A 15,418-nucleotide genomic window follows, 5' to 3' on the forward strand; every position below is an offset into this window, starting at 1 on the left:
TTTCAGGTGTACCATTTTATTAAGTAGTTTACCTTGGGCAAACTACTTAATCTCTCTAAACCTCAAATTCAACTGTAAAATGGAAATAAGAATTCTTACCTCATGGGGCTTGAGGTTGCTCTAAAGATTCAATGAAAACAAAGTGCTTACAAAAATGCTTAATGTAATGGCTGGCACATAGCAGTTAAATGTTAGCTGCTGCTGATTGTGCTATTACACTAAGAGACAGTAAAGCTTTTTCTTTTAAAATCAAGAAAAAGGAGAATTATAAGAAGGAATTAATAGTAGTAACTGGCAAAGATGAGGAGGAAAAGGGCCAATGGATTGAACACCTTTAGGGCTTTAAGGCAAAAAGGAAACTAAGAGATACAACATTGCATTCAACTTAGAGAATGTAGTTAGTCTCTGGTGTGAACATAACAAGAGGACTTGGAATGCTCTTCCCAAGAAAATACAAGGCAAAAAGAGAAGAATGAAATATATCATCTACTTACCTGCATATGAGGACTATCCTTTTCCTTTGGAGAGAAAAACCGTCCACCTTCACCCCGTTTCCGAGCCATGGCATGACGGTGCCGAGACTCGTGCAGGTATTTCTGAAACCAGAAAAATAAAGGTACTAGTTGGAACCAGCACAGTTATCTCATTCATAAATTCTACTCTCTGAAGTTCAGGAGAGCTGTCATCAGAGCCACCAGGCGCAATTATCACCTTCAATTATGGAGAAAGCTTTGGAGGAAACATTGGGCAGCAGCTGACCACATATGAACCATCATAAAGATGATGAACGCTAAATGAATAATAAATAAAAAGGATTCCCCAAAGGTGTAGCAACGATGATTATCTAACCCCCCAACCCATATACATCCTCTCCTTCACTTCAATAACAGACCAAATTTTAGTTGAGCAAATGACTGCTCAGTTAAAAAAAAACAAAAACCCTGCATTTCCCTGCCTCGTTTGCAGGTTTAAGTGTGGCCACGTAATTAAGTTTTGGCTAATGAGATGTATGGAGCTTCTTGAAAGTTTCCTTGAGAAAGAGTGCCTTTCTTGTTCCCTTTCTACCTAGGCCGGAGCCCAAGCAGTCATCCTGGACTTTGACTAGCACACTAAGGCTATCAGAACAGTGAGACCGGAAGAGAGAGCATCATGAGGACTGACTGTGGAAATGGGCTACCAGCCTAGGATAATTTCTCTCTGGACTTCTCTTATGTAAGAAAAAAAATAAACTCCTTTTTAAGCCCCTGTTACTGTTTTGTTATGGTAGCTGCGGTCACACAGAACAATAATAAATGTTAACTTTTATAAAGATAACAGCTATTTACTTTCAATTGTTTGGAAGGTGCTCAAGGAAACAAACCATATAAAAGGTAATTTCAAAAGTAGAACCCTGCCCTTTCTCCTCCTTCTTTCAATGTTATACACACCCTTCTTTCCTTTGGAATTTTTCCTTCTGCCTCTAGTTTAGCCCGGGCTTGCCTCCTCTTTAATATACGGTGGTACTGTTTGGCATTCACATAGAGAGGCTCTTCTTCAAGCATCTCTGCCCCAGGGAGAGGGATTCTTTGGATAGCAGGTACAGAGCCAGCACCAGGCACCATCTACATGAAGAGAAAACCACAGCTTATTAAATAGTGGCACGTAGTATGGACACAGGAAACTTCTTGGTCCCTGTTAAATTATTTTTTCTAAATGCTATAAAGAGTAGCTTTTATAGAGCACGTAGTTAAATGAGATTCCTGGAGAACATTTACACTCAAGGTCTGCATTTTAAACCAAAATTCCAGAGGATTGTCATAGGGAACCCAGGAGCTACAATGACAGATGACACAACCCTGTCCAAATTGTTATCCACCTATGGCTCCATTTCTAGAAAAACCTGCTGCCATCTAATGGTCAGGAATAGTAATCCTAGACAATGAAATAGTACAAAGGGAGGTAGACCCAAATGCCTACAGTTACATCATTTAATAAGCTACTTAACTTGCTAAATAATTCAAACTTAATTTTTCTAAACACACTAAAACTAAAAACACTGTACTAAGCATATGAGAAAACCAGTAACAGGTTCCCATGCCCCATTCCCTTCCCAACTATAACAACTTTGAATGGATGTGTTATTTCTTCTGGTAGCTTCCTCCACCTCTGTGTGCAGGCTTCTACTACTTGTTCTTAATTTACCCATTTTAGGTATTATGTACTGCCATCCATTTTGGACAGGAGGACTTAGCCTCCACTTACACCACTACTCATCTCTCCTTCCCTATCTTCCCAATGTACTCATAGCATACATGTTTCGGTTTCTTTATTGATTACAATCTGATTTTGAGCTTACTTCTTATTTCACTCTCTGTGGGCAATATATTGCCCACTTCCCAAAGATTAGTAGTCTATGCCTTTGTTATTTGAATTCTGAGTAAGATTACTCAAAAGCGGTATTTCTACCTGTTTATCCTCTGCTCTATCTCTAGCACCTAGAATAGTCCCCAGCACATAATAGGTGCTCAGAATGAATTATAACACATTGTAGTGTTTCTTCTAAAAGCAGATCTCTGTAAATGCCTTAAAGGATCAATTCAATCCCAAGGGGCCAGCATTATCAACAAGCTTTATGAGATAAGATAGCAAACTGCAAGTCCAAACAAATTTTCAATGACAGAGATATATGGAAAGATAAATGACAGAATCGGAGAGGTAAAGAATCCATTTTCTTACCATGACCATCCCTCCTGAATTGACCACATTGCCTGCCACTGGTAGTGTCACAGTGACAGTCCCTTGCCCACTGCTGGTTGTGTTGGTGTTGGCTCCTGTCTGAACAATCTGTGCTCCTGCCAAACTGGCTGCTGGGATGGTGATCATGCCTGAAACAGGGACTGTAACTTTAAGAAAATAAAACATAAAACAAACAAAAAACAGGCACACAGAAAGAAGGGAACACAGTTAGTCCCTCTTCTATCTGGCACACACTTATCTACCCTGGAAAAACATACTAAACAGCACAAAGAGAGAAGCACTCTCCCAATCTCTGCCCCATTTGCTGCCTGTAAGCCCAGTAATCACTGCCTTTGATAGTCTATTCACTGTCTGGGTTCCAGTTCTGATAAAATTATCCTTGAAGTGGATACCTCCCTGGGTATTCCAGTGGGAATTCAATGGCTGGTGAGAAAGTTTGGAGGTCTCCTCTTTTAGAGGTCAGTCTGACTTCAGCTATACTACTATTCTTGTATATACGAATAATCTGTTTAGGATGGAGACTTTATACATTTATAATTTGTTTGTCCTAAACTGACAATGACTCAACCTGTTGTAGAACTAAAACTTAAAATTAAACCAAACACTCCATGCCCCCAAACTATTACCAGCACCACTCACAGATTTGTTCACCATTTTCTGATTGAGCTCTGGCCTGGGCTCAATCCAGTTAGGCCTTCTCCTGAGTCACAGGAGAGCACACTTACTGCACTCACTGGAGCTTATATACTGCTAAATTTTAATCAAAAGTCCAACTTTTTTGGGGGGGGTGGGGGAAAGCATGCATGCATGTGAGTGGGGGCAGGCAGAGGGAGAGGGAAAGAGAGAATCCTAAGCAGACTCCATGCTTAGCATGGAGCCCAACTTGGGGTTCGATCTCACAACCTTGTGATCATGACCTGAGCTGAAATCAAGGACGCTTAACCGACTGAGCCACCCAGGTGCCCCATCATAAGTCATACTTTTGCTCATGGACTCAGATGTCTTTTCCAGATTCAATTATCTGATACTTCCAAAAGCTCTCAAGTTCAATTTGAGCCATTTCCTCTTCTCTGAAGTCCATTCTCCTCCCAAGTCCAACAGATTTCATCGCTCCTGTATTTAAGCATTATCTATTCCTAGGACACACCTCTATAAAGGCTCTGCACTGCATTTATTTGGTCACATATATGTCTCTCTTAAAAAGATTAGAGGTTCTCTGAGAAAATTTCTTTCTTAGTGAAGTGCTGCATACATAGTGGACATATAATAAGTCTTTTGGACAAAAACTAATAATAAAGTAGACCAGAAAAAAAAAAAGAAAAAAAAAACTGCAAGTAGCAGCAATACTAAATGCCAACTTGACTTCTGATCGGTTTCTTCCATTACCATTAACAAAACTGTATTTCTAATCTTCTATTTAGAAACACTTTTTTTTTCCCCGCTTTAGAAAGGCTCAAAAACTTCTACAATCCTTAGGGCCAGTCTTTTAACAACCACTGCAGGAACGCCTACAAATGTTACCAACACTGGTCATGTATGAATGACGAGAAAACAACAATCAATGGAGATTTAGAAAAAAATTTTTGTTGTTCAAAAGTATGTTCTGTGGGCTCCCTGCTAGCCAGGGAGCCTACTTCGCCCTCACCCTCTCTGTAAAAAAAAAATATGTATGTTGTGAGAAGGTCACAGAATTTGTGGAGCAGTCATTTGCTCAAAGGATAAAAAAGATGCCCCCTGCCAAAGTCCCACAGAAACACACAGGCACATTTACCTTGCTGTAGAATAGTGCCGTCTGCGTTCACTGGCTGATAGACAATGGTCTGCCCTTCGGCGGTCTGTGCCACTTGCTGTCCCTGGACAGCAATCTGCTGCTGGGTCTGAAGGACAGAAATCGTGACAATTTAATACATTCCAAAGCTACCACAAAGGACACCTTCTTTTTAAGAAAGAAAATACAACATTTTTGATTGTTTTCTTTCCCATTTCTACTACCGGTGAGATATCTGGCTCAGCTGTCTGACCCTTCCCAATCAGTTGTGCTCTTGGGTTGACAGAGATCATGGGAATTACCTGGGTCTGGCCAGCAGTGACTGCCGTCTGGGGCTGCTGGATGATGATCTGCTGGGTCTGGCCCTGCTGGCCCTGTACCTGCACAGCCTGCCCACCCTGGATCTGAATCTGTCCAGGTGGGACCAACTGTATCTGTGCGAGAGAACACAGAGAAAGGTTAGTACCCCACTGGCACTGGTCTCTTTTGGTCCTGGAGTATTAGGTACCCAAGTTCCCCTAGAAAGCAAGAAAGGCTCTGAAGAGGAAAAAAAGACAGAATCTTGTTCTGCTATTATAAATTAAACATAAGTTGTTTTCCATTCATGAAACAATGGGGGGAATTTTGGCTGCTGTCTAGATACAGGATGATTTTAAGGAATCAAAGTCAGTTTTAAAAAAGATGATATATAACCAGGCTGGCATGTTATATATATTTTTAAAGTATATTCATTTAAAAACATATCCTGAAGTACTTTTTATAGATAAAAGAATATTATATATATTCAAAGTAATCCTTGAAAGAGCAAGGGAATACAGGTGCAACTAGAAGACTGATTATAATTTGATAAATTTAAAGCTGGGGGGTAGGGCTTCATCACACCATTCTGTTTTTGTCTATTTAATGTTTTCTACAAAATGTTCAAAAAAATGTTATCCTATATACATATAAAAGCTTTAAACATATAGAAAAGTTGAGACTATTATATTAGAAACCTATGCAGTCACCACTCAGATTTAACAAATTAACGTTCTGCCATATTTGTTTAACATTCCCTTCCCATCTAAAAATTATTTACTGTATTAAAATGTGATCATCCTTACAGAGCATTTTACAAATAAAACCTACGGATAGGTTTTAGTTTGTAAGTTTCACATAAATAGTAACATACTCTATCTTTTTGCAATTTGCTCTTATCGTCATTGTTTTCAAAATTTAGCCAGTTTTAAAGTATTTATTTCATAATTTTTAAAGTATTTATTTATTTATTTGTAATCTCTGTACCCAATGTGGGGCTTGAACTCATGACCCTGAGATCAAGAATCACATGTTCTTCCGACTGAGCCAGCTGAATGCCCCATTTTCCAACTGAGCCAGCTGAGCGCCCCAGAACTAGTTCATTCATTTTTAACTGGTATTAAGTATCACATTAAGTAATTATACTGTAATTTATTATTCATCCATTCCCCTTAATATTTGGGTTTTTCTCTAACAATTTTACTTTTACAAACAAATTTTAAACACACAAAAATTAATGAACACGTATTCTTGTGCAAATGTTGTAAGTTTCTTAGGTATTTAGAATTCCTGTGTTGAAGGAGATGGGTGTGTGGTACGCAGCCTCTAAAATGGTTTCTAGCTGCTTCTGGTAATCACTCTTTTATGTAATCTTCCCCATGAGTGCACTGGACCTAGTGAATCACTTCTAACAAACAATCTGGCAAAAGTAGTGGGGCATCACTTTTGAGATTAGGTTAGAAAAAGATCAACTTCCATCTTGCTGGCTTTTTCTCACTCTCCCTTACTCGCTCTGAGGATATCAAGATAGCTGTCGTGTCATGTGCTACCCTATGGAGATGCCCACAAGGCAAGGACCTGACGCCCACCCAGAGCCACATTAAGTTGAGCTTTAAAGTGGATTCTTCCCCGTTGAACCTCGCTTTGACAACAGCCCACAAGTTTGTCAAGAGACACTGAACAATGTGTCAGATTCTATTCCCTATGTCTATTTTCCAACATCTTCACTAATGCTCAGTACTATCATTGTTTGCTGGTCTCTTGCTGATTTAATTTGCATTTACATTTTGATTCCTGGGTTTGTATAGCTAAACCTCAGATAACAATTTTGGATAGAGAGGGAACCTGTGCTATCCAAATCTATTTTCTTACATTTCTCTCTTTAATGGCTATGGCTAATTTATTAGGAGTGTCATTGTAAATGTGACAAATTTGAAAAATATTTCTTATAAGCTTTTTATTATTTAAAAAACTAACAGTTTAACTGCTGGGTGTATAGCATCCTGTTTTCATGTAACACCTACTGCACACATTTTTAAAAACAAAAGAGAATGCACTTAGGAAGGCCCCGCAGCTCAAAACTTCCAGTATTTAATATACAAGTTCACCCCTAAACAATAGTCTAGGGTACAGCACAAATGTTTCCCCCACATCCCCTTCATCTCCCATCTCATTAGTTCTTTTATTTATTCCATCACCATTTTTGATCTGGGTGTTATTTCAACAGAGTGGAGTTTTTCTCCCTTCATTCCATTACTGTACTGTATTACATTGATCAATTTTTCAATATGGAAGCATCCTTGAACTCTAGGAATAAGTCCCACTTATTCATAGTGTGTAATTTTTAATATGCTCTGGATTTGGGTTTGCTAGTATTTTGGGGGGATTCTTGCATCAATGTTCATAACGCCTATTATGTCTACAATTTTTCTTGTAATGTCTTTGTTTGGTCTTGGTATCAGAATAATGCTGGCCTTACAGAATGAATTAGGAAGTACTCTTTCCTCTCCCAGTTTTTGGGAAAAGTTTGAGGACTGGTATTAGTTCTCCAAGTTTTTGGTAAAATACACCAGTGAAGCCATTAATGCTTTTATTTGTTGGGAGATTTTTGATTATGGATTCAAGCTCCTTACTAATTATAAGCTCTGTATTCTGGTTTCTCTTCAGATCACATACATCTTTCACCTTTTACTTATTGTAGGTCTATTAGGATTTTCTATTTCTTTGTAACTGAGTCTTGGTAGAGTAGGTTTTCTTTCTAGGAATTTGTTTACTTTTAGGTAATTCAATCTGTTGCATTTAGTTGCTCCTAATACTTTCTCTTATGATCTTTTCATTTCTCTAGAATTGGTAGTAACACCCCTACTTTCATTTCTGATTTTGGTTATTTGACTTTTTTTAGTCTATCTAGCTCAAGATTTATCATTTTGTTATTTTCAAAGAATCAACTTTGGTTTTCATTTATTTTCTCTATTGTTTTTCTACTATCTCATTTATTTCTGCTCTAGTCTTTATTCTTTCTTTTGGCCAGCTTTGGGTTTAATTCAATCTTTTTCTAATTCCTTAAGTTGTAAGGTTAGGTTGTGGGTTGTCAATCTTTCTTGTTTTTAACATAAGCATTTGTAGGGGCGCCTGGGTGGCTCAGTTGTTAAGCGTCTGCCTTCGGCTCAGCTCATGATCCCAGGATTCTGCGAGCCCCGCATTGGGGCTCCCTGCTCTGAGGGAAGCCTGCTTCTCCCTCTCCTACTCCCCCTGCTTGTGTTCCCTCTCTTGCTATGTCTCTGTCAAATAAATAAATAAAATCTTAAAAAAAAAAAAACAAACATAAGCACTGATAGTCATCAACTTCCCCCTCAACACTGCTTCTGCCATGTTCATGTATGTTGGGTCTTTGTTTTCATTTGTCTTTAAGTATTTTCTAATTTCTCATGTAGTTTCTCCTTTGATCCACTGATTTATTTAAGAGTGTACTGTTTAATTTCCACAGATTTGTGAATTTTCCACTTTTATTTCTGTTGATTTCTAACTTCATCCCACTGTGGTCAGAGAAGATACTTTGTATGCAGTCTGAGACTTAATTTGTGACCAGATATATGATCTGTCCTGGAAAGCTCCCAAGTGTACTTAAGAACAATGTGTATGCTGTTGCTGTTGGGTGGAGGGTTCTGTTTAAGTCTGTCTTACCTAGTTGGTCTATTGTGTTAAGTACTCTATTTTCTTACGTATCTTCTGTCTGGTTGTTCTGTTTTTTTGATTGATTTTTGTTTATTAGAGAAAGAGGGAGTGTGCAGGAGAGCAAGACAGCACAACCAGGGGGAGGGAAAAGCAGACTCCCTGCTGAGCAGGGAGCATGATCATGATCATGACCTGAGCTGAAGGAAGACACTTAACGGACTAATCCACCCAGGTGCCCCACTGACTGACTTTTTTTTTAAAGTAGGCTCCACACCCAGCGTGGAGCCCAGTGTGGCTTCAACTCACAACCCTGAGATCAAGACCTGAGCTGAGATCAAGAGTTGGACGCTTAACAGACTGAGCCACCCAGGTGTCCCGGCACTCTGAATGTTATCAGTCACTGCCTTCTGGCCTCCGAAGTTTCTGATGAGAAATCTGCTAAAAATCGTGAGGATCCCTGGTAGGTGACAAGTCACTTCTCTCTTGCTGCTTTCAAGATTCTCTATTTGTGCCTTCCAAAAGTTTGATAATTATGTGTCCTGCTGTGGGTCTCCGAGTTCATCTTACGTCTCTCATCGAATTTGGAGAATTTTCAGCCATTATTTCTTCAAATATTCTCTCTGCGCTTTTCTCTCTTCTTCTGAGACTCCCACAATGCATCTGTTGGCACACCTGATAGTAGACTCATAGTTCCCATAGGCTCTGTTCACTTTTTTCCAATGTTTTCTCTTTCCATTTCTTAGATCCAATCATTTCCATTGCCTTATATCTTCAAGTTCGTGAATTCTTTCTTCTATCTATTCAAATTTGCCTTGAATCTTTCTAGCAAATTTTTCATTTCCATTATTGTACTTAACCAGTGCCGAAATTTCTTTTCAGGTTTTCTCTTTACTGGTATTTCCATTTTGTTCATACATTGCTTCCCTTTTTCAACAACTTCTTGTAGTTCTTTGAGCACCTTTGGGGCAGTTATTCTTAAAACGTTTGTCTTACAGTAAATCTATTTTTTTAAAGGACAGTTTCTATATTAATTTTTTCCTCTGAATGGGCCATACTTTCCTGTTTCTTTGTATGCCTTATTACTTTTGTCAGGAACTGCATATTAAGTCAAATAATGTAGTAGCTGTGGAAATCAGATTCTTTCCCTTCTCTAGGATTTGCTGTTATTGTTTTGATTGTTGTAGGCGGTCTCTGTGCCAAAAAATCAGCCTAAGGCATAAACTGAAGGCTTTTACAGGTCTTTTCTGAGCCTGTGCCTGTCCCCAAGTATGTGTAGTCTTTTTCTAATTTTCCCAAATATTCAACTTCTTTTCAGTGTCCTGGAGTCTAAAGTTAGGCTCTCAAAAGGAGGAAAAGAGAAAAACGAAGGGGGCAGGGAAGGGTGCTAACTTTTTAAAAATTCCCAAGGGGTCAGTCACTTCAGCTGGAGGGAGAGGGACTTACAACAGTAGGGGAAGGTGTGACAACACAGGCTGCCTCCTCCTTCATCTGCACCTCTGATCAGAGGCAGCAATCAGTGATCCCTGATTTTAGAGGATGGGGTCTATTTTGCTCACCTTGGCACCTATAAGCTGCCCAGAGGCTGCGTCAAAACCTGTGTGCAGCTACCTGTTAGGCTGCTAGGTAGCTGCTATTATGCTAAAAGCTCAAACTTACTGAAATTATCTTCACTATAAGTCTATGCCTCCCCCTGTAAGTAAAAAGTTTTCAAAAAGACTTGAGCATTCCAAAATAGTTTATATCAGATTCTGCCAGTGCGATTATTATGTAGGTGGGGAGAGAGATTCCTGGTATGTCCTGCTCCACCATCTTCCCAGAATCCTCTACCTAGGCCTTCTTAACTATGTTTTCCAAATACTTAGCTCAGAGCTGGCACTTAGAAAGCAGTGGCAAATACATAAATTAGTAAACAAATTTATTTAGTTATCTGAATCTATTTCCTAACTGAGTTTCAAACAGCAAGGGATACCTGCTTTTAGTCATTTGGATTTCCTTTCCCATCTATTCATATTCTTTGCCGATTTCCCTACTGGATTGTTATTTTCATATCAATACATAAATGTTCTTTATGTATTTTGGATACAAACCAAATTATGTGTGTTAAAAAATACCTTCTGCATATCTGCACCTTGTCTTTTATTTATATTTTGATGTATATACATTTTTATTTTGAAGTAGTCAAATCAATTTGGTTTTTATATCTTTAAAAAATCCTTCTCTACTCCATGACGTAAACAAAATTCTCTTGTAGATAAAATCTGAAAGTTTCCAAGTATGCTTTTTTACATTTAGACTGTAAATCTACCAAGTATATAGTAATGAGACAGACATCATGTTTTCTTTTTCTGTCATTCTTAAACCACTTCTTCGCTGGTATTTTATACTATTTTTATCATACATCAACTTCCAATATTCTTGCATTTATTTCTTCACTCTCTACTTTGGTTCCACTGTCCTTATTAAGCCAGTGATCTTAATCTAAAATTATACACAAATTTAGCATGTATCTGAACATCTGTACCTTTTCTAAGGGGATATAGGTTTCAGTGGAATTCTAAAATAGAGCATGCAATCCAAAAAAAGGTTAAGGAGTACTCTTCTAAAAGAAATGGTTATTCAACACTAATGAGAAGCAACCTCTAATAAAAAGGGATTGAAACCTTACGCATTTTAAGAGAGGCTGTGGAATTGTACTTAAAGCTTTATACACATCAACAGAAAAGAATTTCTCCAGGATGGTTTGATTAGTCACAGTCCTATTCGGAGGGAAGGGAATGAAATAAATAACCCTTTCAAAGTCTCTTAAAGGCCGAAAAATCCCCATAAAATCATAGAATTCAGAGCTGGAATGAACCCTAAACATCACCTGATATAAACTGCGTTTCTGGATGAGAACACTGACAATCAAATGACTTGGCCAGGATCAGAAATCTTGTTTAATGGCAGACCTGGGAATGAAAGTCAGGTCACTGCATTCACAGTACACTGTTCCTAGTGTTAAAGCGCACCATTTCTACTCAATGGTAGAGCAGAAGGTGTGGCAGGGGGGCTGGAGAGGAGGCAATGAGAAGGACAGAAATGAATAGGAGTATGACACTGCAGCAAGCACACACACACAGTGTATTTAAAGCCTCATACATTTATGCATGGAGCAATGTGGAGACTATTTTTAATCCTAACTACTACTCTATCTTCGCAAAAATATGCCAACGGCCTTAAAATTGCTCCAGCAATCCCTCCACTCCAAAGAAATTACTCTAAGAATTCAACTGGAAAATAGTAATCACACTCAAATACATTTATAGTAACCTTACCTATTAAAGCAAAAAACCAAAAATAAAGCAAACAAAAAATCCGAGAATACACATGAAAAAAAATTGTACATAAAATTACAAGGGCTTATATAAAAATTAATTTAGATTTATCAAGTAGTGTGATCATGGCTCGTTTTTCCAACTTCTATTAAATTCCTCCAGAATAACTAAATCATTGTGATCATTTTAATTGTTAAAACAAAGTATAGATAGAACAAAAAGTTAATAGTTCTCCCTTGCCCCCGCCTCTGTGCTCATAAACATATATACCCATGAGTGTTTGGCTATCCATTATAGAAATCACATAGTATATATTTCTCTGCAAATTATTTTTCACTAAAAATACCTCAATATTGATTATCCCCCCCAGAAAACAGTTCATCCTTTTTAACAAGGACAAAATGCTCCATATATGAACATATGGAGTATGATGTATTCAACCATTTATTTATCCTTATTGATGGAATGGACAGGCAGGTTACAATTTTCTTTTCCTAGTACAATGCTGCAATAAATGTCTTTGTACATTTCTCCCTGTATATGGATGCTTTTCTTCTTACACAATAGATTCTCAGAAGTGGGGCAGAAAGAGCAAAGGTTTATGTTTATGTATTTAATAGTGAGATGCCTTCAGAATTTGAAATTACCAATAATAATGTTTCCTTTTCTCTACACCCATTCTAGCATTGGATATAAACTCTTTTTAATTTTTACCAACTTGATAAAAATTCCCTCTAGTTTTTAAAAATCTGATGCCACTGAGCTGCATGTCTTGTTTTTCTGTTTCTGAATCCATCTTTCCAGTGGATTTACCTAAGTACTTTATTGGTTTGTTTACAGAATCAGCATTTATTTACCCTTCTACATTTTTGTTAGTGTTCTACTTCATTAATTTTAACCTACTTTTTTGTTCATTTTGTTCTTCCTTTTCCTAACTTCATAAGGGAAATACCATTCACTTTTCAGTTCTTTTAGAATAAAAGTATTGGGGCTCCTGGGTGGCTCAGTCGGTTAGGTGTCTGCCTTCAGCTCAAGTCATGATCCCAGGGTCCTGGAATTGAGCCCCATGTCGGGCTCTCTGCTCAGCAGGGGAGTCTGCTTCTCCCTCTCCCTCTGCCTGCCACTCCCCCTGCTTGTGCTCTCTGTCAAATAAATAAAATCTTAAAATAAAATAAAATAAAATAAAAGTATTTAAGGGTTACACATTTTGCTCTAAGTACAGCTTTAGGTGTGTGTGATGGGTTTGGACTGAAGTATTTTTTTTTCATCACTTGCTAGATAATTCAAATTATAAATCACTTGGAAAGAAATGAAAGGATAACATTCCTGACCAAGAACAGTTAATTTCCAAAGCACACTGTAAATTCCCTCAGCTGCCAGAAGTTCCAACAAAGATCAAATCAATAAATTTCCTATTAAACTAGACTCTCATCTTTTTGTATTCTTTATATACTGATTCAAGATCATACCTAGTATCTTAGTCCTTACCAGAGATGTCCAACTCCTGTACAATTCTGTTTCTATCACTGATAGTACAAAAGTAGAAAATCGACTAATTTTGTCAATGTAGGGTGGCAAACAGTTAAATGCCAGATCAATAGCCAAACAGTTTCTAACAAGCTCTTCTTTAAGACCTCTATTCTGATATTCTGTCTAAACATTTTTTGCATCGCTCACCTGCTGCAAACCCTGAGTCCCAGACACAGGTACTTGCATGATGGTTTGACCTTGTCCACCAGGGACAGCTTGGACCATGATGGGCTGACCAGTTGATGTGATTAATTGGCCTCCACTGACCTGTACCATTAATGGCTGCCCCTGGACCTAGAAGGAAATAAAATAACAATGAAATAACGTAAGATAGAAAATGGTTTTTACCAAAAGATAATCACTGGAACTATTCTGCTGCCTTGGTAGAGGGGGAAAAGGTAGAAGAGACACTAAGAAAAGAAGTCTCAAGTCCCTGTCTTTAAGTTATCTTCTTCAAAAACACTCTATCTTTGACCAAACGCCAAATTGAATACTTTAAGGTCAGATATAATGAAGTATATCCAGGGTCTTTAGGAAGTCTCAACAGATATAAGGCATTTGTCATCAAATACAGGCTAAATCCATGAGAAGCACTTAATCAAAACATCCAGACTATGTGCCTTTTGAGACTAATATTCAGGAATAGTTTCTAGTGAAGGCTGGAGAGGAGGCAATGAGAGGGAGGGCTGATGGTGGTGATGATGGTGGTTGAGTACAAATTCTAAATAACCTGGAAGGAATAAATCGAACTACCCAGCAATGACTCCAGGAGGCTGGGTAGCAAGCAGCTCTGGAAGCTTATGCAGAAGACCCTTTCTCCCCACAGTCTCTCAAGCATAAATGAAATACACAACTTTTACCCTCTACCTCACTCTGGGAATTCTAGTCCTGTGGTTGTTTCAAGAGCCCACTAGGGAAGGCCTAGAAATATCTTCTGGTCAGTTTTCAAGCTCTGTGGTGAATTCCTCATACTGGAACCTGAATATCTACATAGTTATTTTAGTTTTAACAGAAACAGTGATAAATATGGGAATTATACACTCAAGTGTATCAAAAAACTCCCAACTTTCCAGCTCCTATGAGTAAATGGACTACTTTAGAAGCCAGGGCATTATACGGGCTCTATAACATCTTGAATCCCAATATAAAAATACCTAGCTAACTGAATGCATTCTGGAAGCTGGAAAAACAAGCCACGTTAGAAATGAAATGGAATGTTCAAAAGAACAGCTGCCAAATCCAAAATTTTCATTTAGATTCTGCCCTTGTTTTGAGGAATTATTTGTAGCAGAACACAAGAATATTCATAGGACTAAAATATTCATGTTTAATGACCTTGAAAAGTGTGTTCGAATAACAGTAATTGGTTAAAAGATCAATCTTCCCTAGATGAATAGATTAGATAATAGGGTCCCCTCTTCTTCACCACCACCACCACCACCACCACCACCACCATCATCACCACCAAATGCATCAGAATCCTCAGGAACATTTAAATCCCAAGTTTTATAAACTGTTTGTTGAGAAATTCCACTTTACTTTTTAAAGGACTTTACAATCTGATTCTCTCATGCTTTCTCCTTTCCTTATCAAATTAAATTCCCTTTGCTACACCAATGTTTGCATGTACTCCATCACAAAGGATTGTTCTGAATATTTATTAAATGAGTAACTGAAAGAAGTATTAAAAATTCTCCAAAATAATGAGACCCCTAGAGAAAATGTTTTCATCATTTCCATAAAGTGTTCCCATTTCTTTTAAATAAAATCTACATAAGTAAGAAACACAAGTTTTAAGGCCCAACTGTTCTTAAGTTTCTGGCTACCCATCATCTTGAACTTCTCCCCTCACTGACACGTTAAATGTGTACATGATAAACCATCTGAGACTCCAAGGAGCCCACTGCGTTTACAACATATGAATGATTACAAGGACACATGCATCAGACAAGAAGCCATACAGTTAAGAGCATGTTACATTCCCATTCCACAAGTGGTTAATGACAATACTGTTTTATGTATCAATAAGATAAAGCAAGCATGAAAAACATGAACAAGCTGTTGAACTCTACTATTTGAACATATTTAGGAGTACCTA

General features: G+C 37.9%; 1 protein-coding gene across 7 annotated transcripts in view; it reads right to left on the reverse strand.

Moving 5' to 3' along the window:
* The window catches only part of NFYA (nuclear transcription factor Y subunit alpha), a 30,000-nt gene that overhangs the window by 5,026 nt on the left and 9,556 nt on the right, over positions 1-15,418 (reverse strand). For 5 of the 7 annotated variants that reach the window (XM_028097817.2, XM_028097821.2, XM_028097818.2 and 2 more), the window contains 6 exons: positions 13,468-13,614; positions 4,807-4,938; positions 4,508-4,613; positions 2,716-2,882; positions 1,428-1,601; positions 495-596 (listed from right to left, as the gene is read on the reverse strand). In XM_028097817.2, the coding sequence (XP_027953618.1) occupies positions 495-596; positions 1,428-1,601; positions 2,716-2,882; positions 4,508-4,613; positions 4,807-4,938; positions 13,468-13,614 (828 nt within the window). The remainder of the gene's footprint in view (positions 1-494; positions 597-1,427; positions 1,602-2,715; positions 2,883-4,507; positions 4,614-4,806; positions 4,939-13,467; positions 13,615-15,418) is intronic. The other 2 variants (XM_028097824.2, XM_028097820.2) reach the window with 1 other exon arrangement.

The sequence above is a fragment of the Eumetopias jubatus genome, unplaced genomic scaffold (assembly GCF_037043125.1).
Source record: "Eumetopias jubatus isolate StellerSeaLion01/CBP00866 unplaced genomic scaffold, mEumJub1_p1.0 scaffold_6, whole genome shotgun sequence".
Taxonomy (NCBI): domain Eukaryota; kingdom Metazoa; phylum Chordata; class Mammalia; order Carnivora; family Otariidae; genus Eumetopias; species Eumetopias jubatus.